This window comes from Theobroma cacao, chromosome 5 (genome assembly GCF_053813885.1).
Source record: "Theobroma cacao isolate CCN51 chromosome 5, ASM5381388v1, whole genome shotgun sequence".
NCBI lineage: Eukaryota > Viridiplantae > Streptophyta > Magnoliopsida > Malvales > Malvaceae > Theobroma > Theobroma cacao.
The window spans coordinates 36519758-36540266 of NC_142643.1; the positions used below are offsets into that span (position 1 = coordinate 36519758).

At 32.9% G+C, this 20509-nt stretch overlaps 4 protein-coding genes across 8 annotated transcripts; all 4 read right to left on the reverse strand.

The window, feature by feature from the left end:
- Window positions 1–336: 336 nt before the first annotated feature.
- On the reverse strand, window positions 337–2186 carry LOC18599081 (uncharacterized). The gene is made up of 2 exons (XM_007028893.3): window positions 2046–2186; window positions 337–1034 (listed from the first exon to the last, which is right to left on the reverse strand). Exon 2 carries the CDS (start codon window positions 984–986, stop codon window positions 573–575), a length of 414 nt encoding a protein of 137 aa, XP_007028955.3. The 5' UTR covers window positions 987–1034; window positions 2046–2186; the 3' UTR covers window positions 337–572.
- Window positions 2187–4656: 2470 nt separating this feature from the next.
- LOC18599082 (transcription termination factor MTEF18, mitochondrial) lies at window positions 4657–8299 on the reverse strand. 2 transcript variants are annotated; one of them, XM_007028894.3, is made up of 2 exons: window positions 6226–8299; window positions 4657–4886 (listed from the first exon to the last, which is right to left on the reverse strand). In XM_007028894.3, the coding sequence occupies exons 1-2, from the start codon at window positions 7958–7960 to the stop codon at window positions 4861–4863; spliced, it is 1761 nt and encodes a 586-aa protein (XP_007028956.3). In that variant the 5' UTR covers window positions 7961–8299; the 3' UTR covers window positions 4657–4860. The 2 variants fall into 2 exon arrangements, with proteins under 2 accessions (XP_007028956.3, XP_088662304.1); XM_088806178.1 differs by lacking the exon at window positions 4657–4886 and adding an exon at window positions 4928–5153.
- Window positions 8300–8955: 656 nt separating this feature from the next.
- LOC18599084 (UBP1-associated protein 2C-like) lies at window positions 8956–13628 on the reverse strand. Of its 4 annotated transcripts, none has more exons than XM_007028897.3 (7): window positions 13420–13628; window positions 11774–11894; window positions 11422–11565; window positions 10223–10419; window positions 10050–10125; window positions 9332–9697; window positions 8956–9238 (listed from the first exon to the last, which is right to left on the reverse strand). In XM_007028897.3, the coding sequence occupies exons 1-6, from the start codon at window positions 13545–13547 to the stop codon at window positions 9353–9355; spliced, it is 1011 nt and encodes a 336-aa protein (XP_007028959.3). In that variant the 5' UTR covers window positions 13548–13628; the 3' UTR covers window positions 8956–9238; window positions 9332–9352. The 4 variants fall into 4 exon arrangements, with proteins under 4 accessions (XP_007028959.3, XP_007028960.3, XP_017977919.2 ...); XM_007028898.3 differs by having other exon boundaries at window positions 9984–10125; XM_018122430.2 differs by lacking the exon at window positions 11774–11894 and having other exon boundaries at window positions 9984–10125; window positions 13420–13557.
- A 602-nt stretch (window positions 13629–14230) lies between these two features.
- LOC18599085 (myb family transcription factor PHL5-like) lies at window positions 14231–17995 on the reverse strand. The gene is made up of 7 exons (XM_088806874.1): window positions 17540–17995; window positions 17238–17421; window positions 17022–17098; window positions 16767–16806; window positions 15018–15072; window positions 14819–14888; window positions 14231–14432 (listed from the first exon to the last, which is right to left on the reverse strand). The coding sequence occupies exons 1-7, from the start codon at window positions 17900–17902 to the stop codon at window positions 14343–14345; spliced, it is 879 nt and encodes a 292-aa protein (XP_088663000.1). The 5' UTR covers window positions 17903–17995; the 3' UTR covers window positions 14231–14342.
- Between the last annotated feature and the right edge of the window lie 2514 nt (window positions 17996–20509).

The following is a 20509-nucleotide window of genomic DNA, read 5'->3' on the forward strand; positions in this document are numbered from 1 at the left end:
CCACCTGTTTCCAGCTTCAAGACTTCATTTTCTATCTCTGACACTTGAACTGCATCAAAGGCCTTCTCCTTGTATGCAAAAGGGAAAAAGAAAAAAGAAATATGCTGCAGCAAAAGCACTCATTCTCTGCTTTCTACAATTAAAATAATTAGTAACATCTTCAAACCTCTGTTACATCATATATATCTTCGTCTCATGAAAGAAATTCAGAATATAGATATAAGAATGATAGTTAGTTATGCAGATCCGACAAAAAATGAACTTAATAAACCTAATAATAAGATAAAATTCGAGTGATAACAAGATCTCTCATGGTAAAATGCTGCTAACAAAAGATTAGGAAAATGATTTTTTTAATTTGTGGTAAAACCATGGAGTATTACAACCACGCACTGCAAACTTATCCAAAAAGCCCCCAACCAAAATTATCCATTACTGAATGGAATTCAGAAACTACGAAAAGGAAAAAAAAAAAATCTGAATCCATACATAAGCAGACAAGCATTACTTTCAGGATGATTTAGCAGGTATGAAAAATAAGATAAAGTCCACGCTGATGGTTATCTGGAACCTCACTTGCACTCAACAACAGCTTCAGCAGCCCGTCGAGGCTTGTTTTTACGCCTGCTACCATTTTGTCGATATCCAACAGGTTTAGATGAATCATCAGTGTTTGACTTTGTTGTAATGCCATTTTCTTTCTTGACTGAATCTATGTTTTCTTTTGCCTGCACTGACCTTTTCCTCTTCCTTCCATTTTCTGTGGCAACCTGATTTTTCATATCCTTGATAGGAATAGAACCTTTAACATCTTCACCATCTTCTTCTGTTTTCTCCACTTCAACTTCCTCAATATCATCCTTCAATTGCTTTTGCGGCCTTCCTCGTCTCCTGTATGCTGGAATTTTTTCATCTTCACCACTTCCGGGATCTTCACGAGAAGAAACAACAGTCTGCTTCTTTGCTTTTCCTCTACCTCTTCTCATGGTACAAGAACCACTTTCAAAACAATTTCAAACAATTGAAGAAGGTTTCTACAAAGACAAAAAGATAGATTCAGTCCAAAAAATCAACATTATATAACAAATGAATTATGACAATAAGATGAATAGCCGATTTTAGTAAGTGAGAGAAGAAAAAGAAATGGCACACTTCATTTTCCAAAAACCAATTAAAGATTAAGGGAAATACATATCATGCAAACTGTAAAATCGAGTATACCATCAGATGACATGCATAAATCAAATAGAAAGGCAGAGCCTTGAAACAAGAGGCAGGACAAAATAAATGATAACCTTCATGCAATCATTCCATCGTTACAAAAAAAAATATCCACCCCTTCTTACCTTAGTTTTGTTGCAAACAATCTAACAAAAGAAATTGCAAGTTCAGATACTTTCATCCAACTGCAGGTTTTGCTCTTTTTTAATTAATAAGAAATGTATTTTTCCTTTTTTAATTCCTCTTCTTTTCCTACATTCTCTGGGAATATATCATAGCATAAAAAACTCAATCAGGTAGTTCATGAAGACATAAATCATTAAATAGATATAGAACAAAACAATTAACAAGATTCAAGCCAGATCAACCTATTCTCAAACTGTATTTAACCTGACAAATGCACAAGAACAAACTCCAAATCCGAAAAACCATGAACCAAACAACAACAAATCCATGCAATCTTCAACTTTTAGTAACCAACTAACAAAAGAGGAAATCCAAATCATTACAAAAGCCATAACCCCAAAATGTTCATGTTATTTACCTTCCAATATAAAACTCACATCATCTATGGTATATTAACTTAAGGCCGGGAGTAAACCAAAACTTTTTCATATTCTGAAGTCCTACAAGATATGAATCTATGATTCAAAATAGCAATATATATTCTTCATTTCCTATAATTACAGCACCAAACAAAGCATTAACTTCTCAAAAACCAATACAATATAAAGAAATATATACATACAAAGCTCTTTATCTTCTTTTCTATAGAGAACTCTATTATCTATAAAGAAAGACATAAAAAAAAATATGAAGCTGACCTTAAAACATTCATCAATATTCTGAAGCTTTGACACAAATCCCATTTTTCAGAATCTCATTATACCAATGAAGAAAGCAATCTAAAACCCAAAGAATAAAGCTGGGTTTTGTTTTTGTTTCTTTCAATGGTTTTTCAAGAGTGAAGTTAACAAAGAACAAGGAAAGTTTTTTTTTTTTGAAAACTATGATCTGAATGAGAAACAAAGAAAACCCAGATCAGATAATATGGTGTAAGTTAAAAGGAAACATCAAACAAAAGCATAATGAGATTTTACATAGCTAAGCCAATGAGCAGAGAGGCAAAGCTGAGAAAAGAGAAGAGAATAGAATAGAATAGAAAGGGAGAGGTTAAGAAGAAATGGCAAGAGAAAGTGTCAAAAGGATTTTTCCTTCTCTTTTTCTCTTTGGTGTGTTTTAGAAGAGTAGAACAAAATATTTTGTAGGGTAAAAAACTAAGTAGAAAAAAGTAACAGACTTCACTCACCGGTCAAGAACAATGTGTGAACCCTTCAGATCATCATCGCACGTTTGACTATGCGTTTGGGAGACTTTGAGGGACACGTGGAAGGTGATTACCGCATAACATAAGAACAAGTGGTAGTACACAGGATTTTTCCATAGTTGGATACAGATTCTGTGAGCTGAGACTTGATTTCAATCATACGCGCACGCAACAGCGTGAGTGAATTCCAAATGGTAAAACCTAGAGGCGCGTGGGAATGACCTTCTTTTACATACACTGTGTTTAGGTCAGATCTTAGAGCCCTTTATTTTTTTAATATATATATATATATTTTTTTGGTTTGAAAATTGGCTCCTCATTTATTCAGTTCAGATTATTCAAGTGAAAGGGCAGGCAAGCATCCAGTGACACGACCTGAAATCTCCACCTTTAGCCGTAGTTTTGGGATTGTTTTGAGGGTATAATCGTCATTGGGTGATCTTCAAAACTCCAAAAAAAAAAGAAAAAATATTAATGGGAAGGATATATGAGAAATGTCTGTATCTGATGAAATGGATCTGTCTTTGTAGTTGAATGGTGTTTTTCACACTTGATTACAAGATAAAGAGTATTTTAAATAAATAATAAATATAGCATCATTATCAAAGCCCAAGGGGGATAATTTGGGGTTAGAGATTTCATGTTTTGTTTCCAAGTTCCAACAATGTGCAGTGTTCCTTATTGAGATGATGGAACTTTGTCCTTTGGAACTGTTGGGGGACTTGGGGTCGATGAAATATTGCGAGTAATTAACATGATAATATTAACAGAGTTGGTTGTTTAATCAACTCACCTTGAAATTTATACCAAATTCAACTTCATCATATCAAAAGTAGTTGATGTAGTCTTTTGTGTGGTTGTGAAATCTGCAAAACCTAGTCTTCAAGATATCCAAAAGAGGCCACTCCCCCAACTCCCAACAACAATCTACCAATTCCAATTGTTTTGGCTTATAGGTAATCCTCTAAAAAGCGATAACACAAATATAATAAATTTTGAGTTGTTTGATTAGATGCGGTATATGATGGGTTTTTTTTTTTTAATTATTTCGAATTCCGAGCGTTTTGAGTTTGAATATTTTTGGGTTTAAATCGTTTTTTGAATCCGAGTACCTAATGTCAATTTCTTTAAGAGATTTAAATTTTGAGATAAATTAGGATTAGTTTTCTTTATGATGTTACATAATTTTGTTCTATTTTATTCCATTAATTGTTTAGTTATTTATTAGAATTATTTACTATTGTACTCTCCATCATCATCTGGAGTTGAGCATCTTTATTTTTCTTCTATAATAATTATCTTCATCCTCATCAATCCATTTACCATTTCAGTTACTTTCTTTATAAATTAAGTTTAAGGAAAACTTTTGATAACTTTTAGATTTTATTGTTTTGAATTGTTTTTTTCATTTTGATAATTTTTTTTGGCTTTTTATATAGAACCCATGATCCTTTCCTGTATGTTTTTTCATTTTTCTTTCTTTTGTCTTTATTTTATTTGATTAGGTATTTGGTTATATTTTTCTGCTATCAACTACAATCTACTTGCTCCTTTCTTGATGTTGTATCTATTATTTACACATTACATGTTTCTTATTTCATCTCATATTCATCATACAAGCTTTATTGATGATAAATTAGTATGATTTCATTTTATATTATTTTGATTTGGAGGTTTTGCTTAAATTTTTTTTTGCAGTCCTTTTGTAAGGTTTAATTAAGTTAATATTTCAATATTTATGCGATTTAATATGACTCCATTATCAATTAGAGGTCATATTAGCTTCCTGGAAAGTGCTTATTATCTTTTCAATCATTTTCATGGATGATATGAAGAAGTATTGAGTATTGGGAGAGAGCGTTGAAGAGCCCTCAATTTTGTTTCCAGTTTACAAAAATGTTTACATGATTGGACAAGAATTGAATATGTTTTATCTGATTTTGCAGAACTTGCTGTACAGATTTAGCATTTATAGTGCATGCTTTTGGTTGGAAACAAAGTAATTGTGTAAAATATTTTAAATTAAATAACAATTGAAGTTGTAGTGTTGACAGCAAAATTTTAATGCCATTACTACCATTCCCCCAAAAGAAAGCAAAAGAGGAAAAGAAACAGCAGCCAAGTGCAGGCAGTAAGGTTATTTCACGCGTTTGCTTCAACAGTTTCATTAATGTTACCCTGCAATATATTTTCAAAGAGAAATGGTTCATATATAGCGTATCCACACATGCTGGAACGCTTGTTTCAGTTAACCATCTGCTCTGCAAAGCTCACTATGCTACAGATAATTCCCTAGCCAGTCTTGCCTTTGCTCATTCCTCCCTTACTATGTCAATACCTAATAAGAGGTTCCAACTAATATGTTAGTCCCTTGCATTGTTTTGAAAGAAGTTTATGGCCAACATTCCTAGCTTGTCTTTCCAACATTTCACTGATAATCCCTATTGTTTTGATTGAAATCAAAGTTCCTTCAGTCTCTGAGGTCAATAAACTGCTTAAACTTGATGATAACTACATATATTATCTAAAACCCCGGGAAGGCATCCATGGAGTAATATAATATGCATTCCACTGGTTTTCATCAAGGCAGAACTCCTATGTATATCTGTAGAACCAGAACCTCTTCATTAGACCTTTAACACAAAATCCACATAAATAGTGAGCTTTACTTAATAATTTGCTTTTCCTATTCATTTTAGTATATTTGGTTTTAGTAAGTATCCTTTCATTTTTAACATATTCTACATCCTTTGCTACATGCTGACCTACCTTCTGGTACAGGTAACATAATTACCTTTTCCCTTATATGCCTTTTTATGCTTTATAATTTTCTTGGATACTTCAGTTCCTTTCAGCATCAAATTGTCAAATATTAATAACAATACAACAAGTGAAGTGAAATGAAGATAGATATGGTTATACATAGATACAATCATTAGTTTTACATATGATAATTTATATAATCTAAAATGAGGAATCTAGACTAGGATGGAAAATCATTCTCGCTCTTCTTCTAATTTGTGAGTAAGCAATCTATGATAAACCTCTCCTCTTGTTCTATGCCTACAGGTAAATGTCAAGACCTTCAACTATATGTGAGATAATGGATCACTGCCAACTATATAGCATAAACAAATTACTGTGTTAATGTGGAGAAGTTTCACAAGGGTTACAGAGATGACTAAACAAATTGTTTAACTCATTTTACAGAATAAAAAGAAAAAGTTAGCTGTCTAGGGTGGAGAAACTGCCATTATCAACAGGGTGTGGTAGAAATTTCATCTTAAAAACTTCAGTGTACTTATGCCAACCAGTTGTTGAAGAAATAAAAAGTTACAGCAGGAAATAGTCATATTAGTATCATGATGGCCTCACTTTGAAGTCATGGTTATAAATAATGCACATGGTTGCCTAACTGTTGAACCAACAAAAGGATAAAGTAAGGACCAGAATCTAAAAATTTATTACCTGATGCAAATCAATTTTGCAAAATAGGTTAATGGAAGTTGAAGAAAACTGGCTTCACTCTACTATGTATAGGCTAGGCAAAGTTTTTTGCATTTTAGAAGAAACAGAATGAAGTATCCTCAGACAATTGTGGTGGCAAGTTGCAAGGCATAACCTATAAAAGTACAATAAATAGGCAAATGATATCATTTATTCAGGGAAAAATTTACCTTTTAAATCCTGCCAAACTTGAGGGCCACTAGGATGATGATTTACATATTGCCTCAGAAATAGTTTGTCCGAACATGCAACTATAGTACTTAAGGCCAGGTCAGGCTCTGCTTTTCCCTGATCTTTGAGCCAGCTATACATTGCCAATCTAAGTCTGACCCTCTGTGTTGTATAGGAAAGATAAGAGGGGAACGACACTAAAGAGGATAAAGGGTAACCCAACTCATTCACTAGAATATTGATCTTTTTTTGGATGATATCTTTTGATTGATTTAGGATTTGTGGGGATACTCTGACCATTTCAGAAACATCTTTCTTATCTAAACCAGCATTCACAATAGAATCAAATCTCTCCTGAAGCTCCCCTCCCCTGCCTCTGAACACCTTGAGTGCTTTCTTGATCATGTTAGGGTTTTCTCCATATCCCAAGTCTAACAAGAACTTCATCCTTAACCTCTGCGACTTTATGTCCTCTCCTGAGTCTGGTAATCGCACAACTCTTTTTCCCATGACCCATTTACTCAATTCTTGGGGGTTCTCCTGGATGTATTTACAAAGTCGCCTTTTTCCGACATTCAAGTTACCAAGTAAACTGTTAGTTTTCTTCAACATGATTGAACCAAGTAATAAGGGGTAAGAACACACAATTTTCCCAATCTCATTCACCTCCATCTCAATCTCATGAAGAAATAGAAAACATTTGATAAAATTTGAAACAAATTGCCCAACTTGGATTTCTGGAAACTGCAGAAACGTAGAAGATATCTGATCCAGTGGAGATCCAAATTTCAACAGGAATGCAATTAGTGAAAGCATTCTATACCCTGAACCCTCAAACAGAAGCCCTGGATGCTGGCTGATTAACCCATGTAACTCACTTCTGCCACCCATCTCACTAAAGAAGTTGAGAACACGAAGTATCATGCTCCAATTATAAGAATCATGCTCTGACAAATGCTCCTCAATCCAAGCATAATCAAATCCCACACTCCTCAAAATCTCTAATACCTTAATAAATTTCATATCTACATCACCAATCAAAAGATGAGGACCACAAACAATAACCTTTGCCATAAAAGACTGACTAAGCCCCAGTTCTTGATAAGCTTGAAGCTTTAACGGCAAAACTCCAAATTCATGTTGAAACACTTGAATTGCTTCCTTATATATCTTACCAATCTTATTTCGTTCAATCCCATAGTTGCATAAGACCCTATAATTCTCTAGCAACAAACAATCATCGCTCAAGAACATCAAATCCCTGGGAAGTAAAGGACTATACTCACAAGGTTTCAATCCCAAACTCTCAAAGAAAGGTTCAAATTCATTAATGGGATGGTAACGCAGAAACCGCGTCATAGAACTTCCAACATCCTTTTCACTTTCAACCTTCTTTAAAAGCTTTTGTAAAAAATGAGGAGAGTTTTTGCTCATATTCTCTGCATCTGTAAAATGAATACTTCTAGTAGAATGCAAATATTCCAATAATGCAGCTTGAGCCTCTTTTAGAGTGGCACGAGGGATTCGCGCAACATTTTCGCCATCAGAAAACATGGTTTTATCAGAATTTTCAGTTACAACCGATCTTTTTGTCCTATAAAGTCTAGGGTTTTGCCTTTGTGCAATGTGAAATGAACCCGTTTGCCAAAATGGGGGTTTTAGTTGGTTCTCAACAAAATAAGAAGACACCCATTTGAGAATAGATGGTTTCTTAAGCTTCTGAAAATGGGTCATGACTAGTTTGATCGAATATGAAGCCTACTCAATAATAGCTAGAGAGACCAGAGAAAAGATAAACTTCTGCAAAGCTGAAAAGGTTCAAGTTTTGCTGTTTTACCTGTGATTTGGGCTTCTTTGGTTTTCTTGTCTACTTGAGAAGTTTGGGGAGTATTGTTTGATAGTTTGTTGTTTGTTTATACTTCTTCAACTGATACAATGCCAGCCATGAAATAGTTTCAGTGTGCCTCACTAAATTTCTGACTCCCGGGAGGGTTTTAGGACGACGCAGGTTTATAGAAGGGTAGGATGGTCACAATCCTTTCTTCTCCTTCTTCTCTCATTTCAAATTTCCTATCTTTCATCTTTCTATTTTTCATTTCCAATATTATTTTATTTTGCGCTGTATTTGAGCTTGGCATGATAAAGGACAAATGTCGTAATTATTATTATTTTATTATTAAATTTGGATTTAAGAAAAAAGAGATTTGAATCTTGTTCAAACATAAAAATTATACATCAATCAAATATTTGAGTGTTATTGTTTTATTATTATTATAATTATTTGTGTAATTTTTTATTTTTTTAAAAAATAATTAATCAATTTAATTTCACAGATTAATTGTCGTTTCTCTTTAAATCAAAATTTAATTATTTCTACTCCATGCCTTTATATAAATGTATTAACAAAGAATGACAACAAAAACAAAAACAAACAAAAGGGAAAAATGGAAAAAAAATGCTCAAAAAAGAAAAAAGAAGGCCTGATTGAATTTTTAATAGAAGAGTTCTCATATTTTGCAAATTACACACTAATTCAACAACTGTTTAAATTTAACTCACGTTACTGATTCAAAACTTAAAATTCAAATCATTAATATATATATATATATATATATATATATATTAACAATTACATTCAAATTTCGTATATAATATGAGATTGGCAAACTCTAGCAAGTAGGGGAAAAAAAACAGCAATACACATAAACACATAGTAATACACATAAACGTGATGAGAAATTCTGAAGGATCCTAGTATCCTTGGACAAATAAATTAAGAACTTTATTACATATCACTTTCAATTCGAATTTAGAAAATAAATAATATTAATTAGACAAATTGTATTACAATTAACTAAAACTACAAAAAAGCTAGGAAAATGCAGGAAGAAGAAAAACGGAAGACTATCACTAAGCTCTCCTATATCAGAACTTGCCATCTCATCTTGTTTTGACGTGCATCTCCTAGTCTCGCCTAGTTGGTTTAAGATATAGTTGTACCATGTCATTTAACTGCAAGGCCAAACGTGACGGTGAATTTTTTATATGTATAAAACTAAATAGTCGCATTAATAGCACAACCATAAATGGAGATTCGACTATCACCATGAATTGCCTGAGACTTCGTTATTGTTTGCCAATGTAATATGGGTACCCACCCATTCCCATGGGCGTAGTTGGTGGCATTCCTTGCGGGTCCTTCTTTGCAGCAAGGGGAGCGTATGGAATCAGCGGTTGGGTTGGGTATGGTGCAGGTGCCGCTGGAGGACTAGGGTATGAAGAAGCCGGATACGATGCTATGGTTTGAGGATACGTGTAGCCAGCAGGGGCAGCGGTGGGATGTGCTTTCCCAGGCTGTGGGTAGCTAGGTGCCATAGGCAGGGCAACAGGAACAACAGCTGCTGCAGGTAACTGTGTTTGTACAGGTTTGCCCTTGTGGGTATCAGCAAGCTTTACAATGATAGTTCTCCCCTGCAAGAAAACACAAACTGTCAAGCAATTACTTTATAGATCTCCAAGACGGCAATAGTCATATTAAATTATTTTGTTATTTTTGGCAGAATCAGTCCCTGCTATGTCAACCTCCATGTGTAAACTTATAATGTCATCCTTTTTGCATTCTATCACTTCTATCATAGTGTTTACAGGATTTAGACAAAATAATTGGATTGCTAACTTCATCTTTGCTTGAAATGCCATCTGTAATTAGCAGATTTTGTCAAAATGAAAAAAAGAACTGGTTTTGTAAGACAAGGACCTTTCTTCTCCAAAGGTCAGACATTAAGCATGCCATACTGCACATGTAGTGGCATTGTCCACTTACCCCAAGGATCTTTTGTGGATCATCTATGGCCTTCTTTGCAGCTTCCACTGTCTTGTATGTGACAAAACCAAACCCACTGCATGTGAAAGGAAAATAATAACAATTCTTCACGTGTCAAGTATATTCAAAAATAAATGAATTAATATAACTACAAAGATAGAGAAGGTATGCACCGTGATTCATTTGTATCTTTGTCATATGCAACCGATCCTTCCTCAATCTCACCATGCCTTCCAAAAAAATTCAAAAGTATCTCACTCGTGACATCTGGTGATAGGCCCCCAATGTAGAGCTTCCTTTGAGCTAGATCAGGTGTGGTACTTGCCCCACTTAACCCCTCACAGGCTAGATTACATACAGCCATCCGGCCCTGTGTTCAAACCATTCAAGAAAATAAAGAATTAACGATCAAAATAGTAAAGTAACAATCATGTGCATACCAAAGGACATAACGCATGCTAAGCAAGTACATATTCTTAGTTATTTATGCTATGAGCGTACCTTGGAGTTGCATGTATGCATGACATAAAATATACTTTCCATGTTCACTATAGAAAATACCGAGAGACAGAGAGAGAGAGAATTATAATGTTGATAATAATGATAATACTTTATATATGATCATTTGAATTATCTTACAACCTTGTTACCAGGGGATACTATTAAAGCAGCACCCCAGGGAATGTAATCAAAGTTGCATGATAACAAACAACAAAGATCTCCATGTCAACACAAGATTACAAAATTAAATTCCCATACATGCTGCCTTTATTCCATTCTTCATCAAAGCCAGTGCTTTTAAACTATTACTGCAGGTGTTCCACCTCTCAAAGTTATGTTCTGTTATTGATCCAGAAAGGGTTTCTTGTCCTTCTCTTTATCCTCTCAATATTTAGCTTGACAATAGACTAATATATAACTCCAGATGGCAGGACCATAATGGCAACAAATATCTTTCCTACTCCACAGAAAATATGGATGTACACTAAACTATAGTATTACATACTAGCAGCCAAAATGAAGCTATTTTATGCACAGGCATTCAGGGAATTGAAATCCATATCACATTCGCTACATGTCCTAGCAGTAAACTTTTATCAGATTCATGTAAATAGAATACTTAGATCAAATTTGTTCTATTAATGTGGCTTCCATTAAAAACATGTTCCCATTGTCCTTCACGTTTGTTGAATGAATGAGTGTATGGAGAGAGAGAAAGAGAGAGACTGGTGAGTAGCAAATCCCAAAAGGAGAAATGGATTGAGATTCCATGCAAGTCTCATTCTTGAAGAAAAAAAAAAGATGAGATGGAATGCATGTTTTTACAAGAAAGTGCCCAGCATGCAAAGACTGAAAACTAGCTATTGCTTACATCAATAAGCTTGCTGGGTGCTCTAAGTGCACTCTGCGCTGACTCCATGTGTTTGTAAGTAATGAAACCATAGCCACGAGATTTTCCAGAGGTTTTGTCATAGATTACAGCCCCTTCTTCTATTTCTCCATGCATTTGAAAGGCCTAGACCAAAAATTTAGGCTCAATACATTCAGTTAAAATGGTTCCGAGTTCAGGCTTTCTAAAAGTTCATATTAAAATAAATAATAAAGAGGAAGATATAGAATTATGGGAAAAGTACACCAGAACTCTATATCATGTGGGACAATCACCCCAATATCACAGAAAACACAAACAGCAATCGGCAATCAGCAATCAGCTATGCACTCACAGCACACAAGGTTTCTGAAGTGGTATTCCAGGCTAAGCCACGAACAAAAAGCTTTCGGTGTACAGGATCTGAACTGGCAATACTTTTAATTTCTTCAGCAATCGAAGGATATTGGGACCCTCTTTATGCGTCAACATGCAAATAAACACACGTTCACAGAGTCAATCACACAGCATACAATTTCAAGCAACAGTCGTATAGCACCCATTCACTTAACACAAGCAACGCACTTTCACACACAAGATGAACTATGAAGAAAGGAGATTCTAAGCCACAATAGCCTATCACTTTCAGATACTGACACTTTCATTTCATATGTTGAAAACCATGATTTAAGGATGTTACTCAAATCTTTAAAGATTTAACCATTTCATTGGTGAATATTTATTTTATTGGCATAAAGGCTAGAAGACTACCATGTAATAAAGTTAGAAATCATTTCTTGACCTGAATACTGAAAGCAAAATAACACTTGCATTCTGATATACGCATTAAACAATGCATCTTCGCGGTTTTTGACCTTTCCAGAATGAATGTCATTTCACTCTCTGAACTAATGAACTTACTAACAATCTACTCCTTTTAACAGCATAAAATAGCACAGGTGACACAGTTTGTGGATATGTATAGTAGGTTTCTCTCTATATTTTTCTCCTCTTTAGAACTTCCAAAAAATGAAGGGTAGGCAAACTAAAAATTTGGTCTAACATCTACTCCAATTCAAGAGGTAAAAGAATATAAATCAAGACCCCTTCTCAACGACAGAAAGTTCTTTGGAAAAGGCCATATTGACTTACTAAAGGCAATCTAATAGGAACCAAACCAAGGGAACAAAAAACAATAGTCTTGATGTCAAAAGCAAATACAGAGATATCCTAAAATTAAGTCAAACTCAAGCCCGGGAAAATGGTCAATATGGGAAAATGCATAAGCAGATGCCAAAAGCATGCTCAGAAAATGTTCTGAATATATAGAAAAAGGCCTATGCTTCTGCAAAAACGAAAATGAACTTTTCAAGAAACCCACAAGGCCAAGCTCATTATATCAGTAATCTAAATCACTACAACCAACAGTCTTTTATTCGTAAAAAGCAAGTAGCTCAAGCTCAACAACTGAAATTTTTGAACATAAAGGAAAGAACTTCCTGGAAACTCGACAAGGCTTTGAAAAAAACATAGACACAAAAGTATCCTTTCACTACAATTAAAATGAGCTTATAACTGATTATTGCATATTTTTACAAGATCGATATCCGTTAGTTATTTTAAAAAATGATAACAATGTACTAACAGCCTCATAAAAATCCAGAAATGGTCAGCTAGCTATGCAATATTTTTCTCCATATTTTCAAAGCAAAAGAAAAATTCAAAATTTCCTTCTGCAGCTGTTCTAGCGTCACTTGAGGACTCTTATAATTTCAAAACAAACTTAGAAAACCATTAAGTTACAACTAATTCACCGAAACCAAAACCAAAACCTTAAACTGACCAAACCAGCTCTCAAAAAACCCATGATAAAGAATACCCTTAAAGAACAGAAAAAAGAAAAGAAAACCCAGAAATCATCATTCATTATTAGTCAAATTTACTTGGATTTTCTAGTGAGAAGATAAAACAAATTGAGGGTGATAAGAAAAAGGAAAATACAGTCTAGAGAGAAGATCGACGAGCTGAGATTTAGCGAGAGGGTCAAGCAAAGAACGTAGCTCTTCTTGAGTCGATAACTCTCCGTTGTTTCCCATCTCCTCCATCTTTCTCTTCTTCATATCCTCCATTTTATTTTGCTTCTTCTTTTGGCTTTGTTTCCTGCTGCAAAATTGGGTTCTTTGATTCCTCTTTCTTGTAGCCCTCTACCAGGTTTAGTTTTAAGGATCATATATGTTATGTTTTGGGGAATATTATATGTGAAACCTTGTAGTTTAATTTTTATTGCAGTATTCACCTTATAGTTTTTAATTATTTCAATTAAAGCCCCAAAGTGTTACACTAAAAAACATTTCCTTTACTTCAGGTCTATTTGACACACTGAATGCTGGGAAAGATACTATATCAAGTTAATACCAACTCTATTATATTAATTATTTAAATATTCATTTAATATTATCTAAATAATACACTCCCAAACTAAAATTTAATTGAAGATTTTTTTTTTAAATCAAACTCTATTTTTTCCATGAGAAAGTTAATTTTTCTCAAGTCATAAATGTTTAGATTCAATTTAAAATTGATTAATCATAGTTTATTAAGCATTTAATTTAAAATTGGTTTATATTTGTATGAGTAATTTTGAATAGGTCTAAGCATCCAAAGATACTTGGTAAATCTTAGATTAATTATATTTAATTTGGAATAATATGCTCTTTCTTATCTAAAAACTACAGTCATTCAAAAATTATCCAAAATTAGAGTACTGAAAATTAAAGATATATAAGAGTTTTTCTAGATTTTATTTATCCTAAAATAATGTCATGGTTAATATTTTCATTTCCTCTAAAACAAAAGCATCCACTCGAAACTTTAAGGTTTACATTAAAGTTGATAGGGTTATGTAGTGGGATTTAATATCCAAGTTAGGCCTTATTTGTTTTCTTTAGCTGCTCAAGCATCATTTGAATTTGCTTTCCTTGTTCCTGTATTGCTTGCTGCAGATTTTGCTGAATCTGCCCACAAATAATTAACAAACATGATAAGAAAATCATTCTAGCAATGAAATTAAATGATCAAATTCCCATGTTTTTGCAGTAAATAAATCAAGGCAAAATGTTTAGAGATGCAACTAGGAATGTTTTAAAAAACAGGAAACCAACTTAAAATCCAATATTCAGTTGATGTTTGTTTAGGAATGATAAAAAAAAATCCTTTTTAGTTCCAAGTTTAATTTATTTTAGAATACTTTATACTAGTACAAATATAAACCAAATTAAATCCAGGAATGAATACTATTAAGTATATATTCACATATGTGATATAGTAATTCCATGAAAAAGATTTCAGCCAACCAAATCTAGTTATAGCTTTAAGCTAAGAATTAAAAACGAGGTGATACCTCTAATTGTTCGCAAAGATGTCTTTGAACTTCGAGCTGCATTTGTAGTATTTCTTTTACTTGCATGCCACTACACAATATGGAGATTAGAGAGTTAGAAGGTGTGTTCCCATACTGTATTGCTCGAAATTTTATATACTAAAAGCAAAAAATGAAAAGTCAAGGTTTTAAAACTGTATTATGTGTGCATTAAGCTCACCTTTTCAAATAGAGCATAGGTAAGTCATCATCATCAACTCCTTGGTCAGGTTTAGCTGTGACCAAAAATGAAGATAAATGATTTTAGGACTTATCATTTATCTATTAATACACAAACAAATTGACAAGTTTAAAAGATATGACAAAACAGATGAGAAAATCTACCAAGTTTAATTCAATCAGAATACCACAATTACTAACTAAAACAATGTGTGAACCTTTAGAATTCAGATAAAATAACATAGGATAGAAAATTATAGATGGCATTTTTACAAAGCTAATTGTTATCATCCACCACATGCAATCAGTAATCAAAAGTAAATATGTTTAGATACTTTGTTTTGGTTATTAATATATTATTTCTTTGAAAATTGTTTTACAGCAAGTATAATGTTAATTATATCGAGAATAAAGAGAACAATTAAAAAAAGTGAGATAATAGCTTCACGTGAATAGTAATAAAAGTAACTTGGAACAAGTGATGAGGTCTATAGGTTATTTTCAATTTGGAATGTTTTAGAGTGTGTGGCTTAATGGTTTAGAAATGGAAATAATTATTAGGAGATATAAGTGTTTCTCTCTCATAGCTTTTCACTCTTACCTTACTGTTTCATATCTTTTCATTTTTACCTTGTTCTTTCATACCTTATTCAATCTCATATCCTTTCCCTTTTACCTTCTATTCAAAAATTAGTCTTATTGTACTATTTATAGTCATAAAATGTACTACTTCAAAGACCACATGATGGGTTCTTAATTGTTACTCATTGTATACAATAAAATCACTATTTTAATATCTACATAATTGTTACCTATTATGTACATTAATGCTCTCCTTATTTTGTTTTTGTTTCCAAAAGGTTTGGGTGACTTGCCTGTGTCATGATTTTGGGTTCTTTTCCTCTTTTGTTCTTGGGAAGATTTTTGGCCAAGGTCAGGAGCTCTTGCTTGTATTGAAGGGGGACTCCTATCTCTTGCGAGAAATGAATGAATACGCTTCTTACTTTTCAAAAAAAAAATAATGTTATTTACTAAGTGTTTTAGAATTTATTCTTGAGTATTTGTTTCTTTTAGCTTTATATATAGAGTTTTTACAATTCATTTTAAAAAACAAAGATTTTTGAAACTAGTGCAAATATATTTTCAACGTCTCCCTAATTCTCTTCTCTCCTCCACCTATTCTCTATTTATTCTCAGTTTACTCTATCGATCACCTATTCTCAGTTTAATTTACCGCCCGCCTGTTCTCTATCTATTCTTAGCTTTGGCTCTACTACTTGTTTTTTTTCTACCTATTTTTAACTTTAATCTACCGTTCATCTATTCTCTTCCACTTATTATAACACCTAGTACCTTAGAGACTACCCCATATTCCTCTTTGCCATCTCTGATATATACTGTTACTTATTTGCAACACTTCCTAATCTCTCCCTATACAGTTTCTTAAGTTGTTACGGTAAAAATTGGTCATTCTTATTAGATAAAAAGTTTGTCAGCAAAGTGAACATATTTACATTTTAAGTCGGTAAGAGACAAACTTGTTTTGTTGTGAAGGAATATCAACTTCAAAATTAATGCTGCTTCAAATTAGGTCCCAGTTTGATATTCTATCTAGTTTTTATGATTTATGAACAGGGAATCGCATTGATCAACTCCAGTAAAAACATAAAACGTTAATCTTCAGCTTATCTTTGGCCATGAAGATTAAATAAAAAAGAAAAGAAAGATTCTTCAGCTTATCAGAGTTTACCTTGTGTGGATCCCGTAATGTATTTTGCATATCGATATTTCTGCACAGCAAATAATCACTTAAAGTAGAGGGCGGAAAGAAAAAATACTACTACTGTTTTCTATATGCAACTATGAAATTGGCTTAGGTTTGGCCTAATGATTATAACCCTCCTTAAAATGATTGAGGTTCAGAGTTCAAATCTCCACTCCAACCTTGTAATTTCCCATACGTACACCTAAAAAAAGACCAGTATATAGTATAAAACTTATTTACCTGCAAATGACTTTTGACTTGAAGGACTGTCAACCCATTTGATTCCATTAGCTTCAGTATTGCCCTTGGTGTTGCCTCTATGATTCATCGAAATGTTAATGAATATTAATAAGGGAACATTCCATGTTTTTTTTTTTTTGGTACATAAAGTAGAAACAATCTTTCTTGTTTTATTCAAGCAGCAAAACTTTGCTTATAAAATTAAAAACTGCTTACTCTCCGCACCACCAAGGAGATTGACGCAATTGACAAACTTCTTATGAAGTTCTACCGTCCATTTTATTCTTGTTTTGATGTTTGAAGGCCTTCCTCCGGAGGAAACAGAGCTAGCACGAGTTCCAGAAATCCTGGAAATGTTTGGATATTGCTGTTCTGGTCGAGAAGAGCATAAGCTAATAACCTGTGTTGATGCAAAATTAAGTTATAATGAACAAATTTATTTTCCTTACGAAACCAATCATGAATAAAGAAATGCCCATAATTAAGAACAATATTTAATGGAAGACAAGATCACTTGCTTTGGAGTTGCGGGTTGCCTCAGCAAGCAACTTGCCATGGTCAAGTGAAAGAAGGCTTCCCTGCTGCGACCAATAACTTTTACCATTAGACTTCTCAGTGAATCTCTGACATTGGTTCCTCCAAAGATGAGGATTCACGATCGACAGCAAGGTGTCTTTTGCTTGATTAATGGTGGGTATAGCTTCGTATCCTGGCGCTTGGGGTTCATCACTGTCACGCTCTGCTAGTTGGAAATCGATGTGGCTCTTACTTTGATCAGTTGCACAGAAAGCAGAAGCCAGTTGCTCCAAAGGGGTGGTGGGGGTGGTGACTGAATGTAATACAAGACGCTTTTGTTTTGGCTGTGATGAAGCTCCATCCATGCCTGCTGCCGCTTGACTCCAATACCCCGCTTTACTGAATTAAAGCTGCTGCAATCAATGTTCTGATTCTTCAATAAAGCTTGATGGAAACAATGACCTATGTTCAGCCAGGTGTTGGTTTCTCTAACTTCCCACACTTAATTGATTGTCAATGTTTCAGTCTTACAATATCTTTATTTTTTTAAGTATTTAATTAAATGATAAATATATGTATTCAATTTTTTAGATTAAAGAAATTCAAAACTCTAAATTTTATAGAAAATGAGGAAAAATGCATTTGCTTTTTCTTTATTAGAGACCTTGCCTTGGGCATTTAGGAAGGTACTCTTGTAGCCATTGAAAGCTTCTATATGTAATTGTGATGCGGCAGAATGTTTGTTGTCTGATCCTCATCATCTTATCGGTCACAAGAAAACAAAATTCAATAAAAAATTGACAAAACATATACTTATTTCTTGGATGTATGGAATGGACCCAAAGCAAATAGTAATCATTTCTGCTGTACTGGAGAAAGGGTCAGTCCAAATATCATCAGACCACTATTTTACAACTTCAACATTGTCAACTTTGTCGATGCATTCCATAATTAAAGCTCCATCAAATAATAAATATTCATATTTTAGGAAATCAAAAAAGTAAAACAAAGATAACCCTGTTTTTGAAATATTTTCTTTTAAAGCCCTGCATTTTTATCGTTGGGAATTAGGAGGTGTGGGATTGATATAGATATGGGGTTCATTGAATTGGGACATCTTTTAGATTCACTGAATGGGGACATGTTATTTGCATTTCGGAAACATTAAAAAAAAAAAAAACAAAAACATCATCAGATTTCAACTAGCTTTTGTAAATTAATTTTCTCAATGATAGGATAATGTAATCATGTGCCAATTGCGTTTAAAAATAAATTCCAAAGAGTGGTTTGGACAGCGGAATGCTGATGAGTCGCTTTGTTTCAATTTCAAATTCTAATCGCTTTGAGTTAATTGGACAACTGAACTGGTGACCCCTAGAAGCAAAGACAACTGGTGAAAGAAGCTGATCAACTGTCTTGGAGTATTGTTTGGTTGTTAATTAATTGACGGAATATTAATCAACCTTCTTACTGTTGTGCTAATTGGTGCAATATTAGTGTAAAATATAATGGTGTTTTCTGATGAATTGAAGTATACCTTAAAATTGATAGTTTTATTAATTATTTTTTATTATTTGTCTTTTTCTTTCAATATTATATATATTTTTTGTAAAAAAAAATATAAATAATAAATATATCAACCAAACTAAGGCTTAGGAACATATATTGTTATAGATATTTTCCCTTCCAAACAAACTTTTTTATTTACATAAACTTCAAAAATATATAGTTGTAATAAAGGATTCAACGTGTTTTCGAGTTTCAATATATGGCTTTAAAGGTATATAAAAATTAACAATATTTAAGCACTTGACTTTATAATAAATATACATGTATCTGTTTATTAAAAAACTATATGAATTCAAATCCTATTTTCTTCAAACTGTACTTGTTAAAAAAAAAAAGAGGGCAAAAATTACCATAGTCATTTTATGTAAAATTAAAATTTTCAGTTGGTTTTTTTAGGTTATTATTATATCTTTTAATATATGAATATATATATATATATATGTTATATTCTTTCTAAATGGTCATTAATTTTAATATAGATGAAGTATTCCTTAAAGACAAAACGTTGTGGGCTAAGACAAAACCACAATAAATTCAACGTCCGAATGAAAAGAATCTCTGAAAAAGAAGCTTTATCTTTGGACAGCTGGATCATTTGAATCAGCTTGCTATGCATATAATAATAGAATTATATATATATGGATATTCCTTTACGACCTAATTGAAAGATGGCAATGAGTTACCACATTATTGCAATGACTCCATTGAGAACATGGCAAATAATGACGACATTCAGATTGTACTGAACTACAAAAATATAAGGGCTCCGTCCATCTACAAGTCTTGGTAAGAAGGGTCCATTTGTCATGGCAGGGTCACCAATTGCTAGTAGATGTGGATATCTACAACTATATGTGAGCTTGTTGTGACAAACATAAAAGCGACAGACCAGAAAATAAAGAACACGTAGGCATTCATCAATTTATGTGATTCAATCATTATATATATATATATATATATATATATATATATATATATATATATATCTCTCTCTCTCTCTCTCTCTCTCTCTCTCTCTCTCTCTCTCTCTGAAAAAATGTGACAAAAATTCGGTACAAAAAAGAAAGAAGAATCACTTATTAATTAAGGTTTCGATTACTAATTAGTTTCTATTTTTATCTTTTGCTTCTTGTTATATATATGTCTGTTTTTCTTATGTATTTTTCATTTATTTTTTAATTCATTTTTGAATAAATAATAAATAATAAAAATAGTAGTTAAACATAATGAAACTAATCTTTGAAAAACAAATATTAATAATATTATTGAACAAAAGAGTTCTTGTTCCATTAAGAAATTCATAATTTCATGGTAACCTAGTGACCATTGATTAACATGAGAAATCATTTAATTTGCCCAAATGTTTGCCTCATGATAAAATTGATAAAACCAGTAGTCTTGAA

Excerpts from the sequence above, each read along its gene's own strand:
- LOC18599081 (XM_007028893.3), bottom strand. The coding sequence starts at position 986 with ATGAGAAGAGGTAGAGGAAAAGCAAAGAAGCAGACTGTTGTTTCTTCT.
- LOC18599082 (XM_088806178.1), bottom strand. The coding sequence starts at position 7,960 with ATGACCCATTTTCAGAAGCTTAAGAAACCATCTATTCTCAAATGGGTG. Across the intron at positions 5,154-6,225 it reads AGTTTGGCAGGATTTAAAAG|ATATACATAGGAGTTCTGCC; the intron begins GTAAATTTTTCC and ends CTGGTTCTACAG.
- LOC18599084 (XM_007028898.3), bottom strand. The coding sequence starts at position 13,547 with ATGGAGGATATGAAGAAGAGAAAGATGGAGGAGATGGGAAACAACGGA. Across the intron at positions 11,895-13,419 it reads GTCGATCTTCTCTCTAGACT|AGGGTCCCAATATCCTTCGA; the intron begins GTATTTTCCTTT and ends TGACGCATAAAG. Across the intron at positions 11,566-11,773 it reads CTTCAGAAACCTTGTGTGCT|GCCTTTCAAATGCATGGAGA; the intron begins GTGAGTGCATAG and ends TTTTTGGTCTAG.
- LOC18599085 (XM_088806874.1), bottom strand. The coding sequence starts at position 17,902 with ATGGATGGAGCTTCATCACAGCCAAAACAAAAGCGTCTTGTATTACAT. Across the intron at positions 17,099-17,237 it reads TCTCCTTGGTGGTGCGGAGA|AGGCAACACCAAGGGCAATA; the intron begins GTAAGCAGTTTT and ends GATGAATCATAG. Across the intron at positions 15,073-16,766 it reads CATTACGGGATCCACACAAG|CTAAACCTGACCAAGGAGTT; the intron begins GTAAACTCTGAT and ends TTTTGGTCACAG.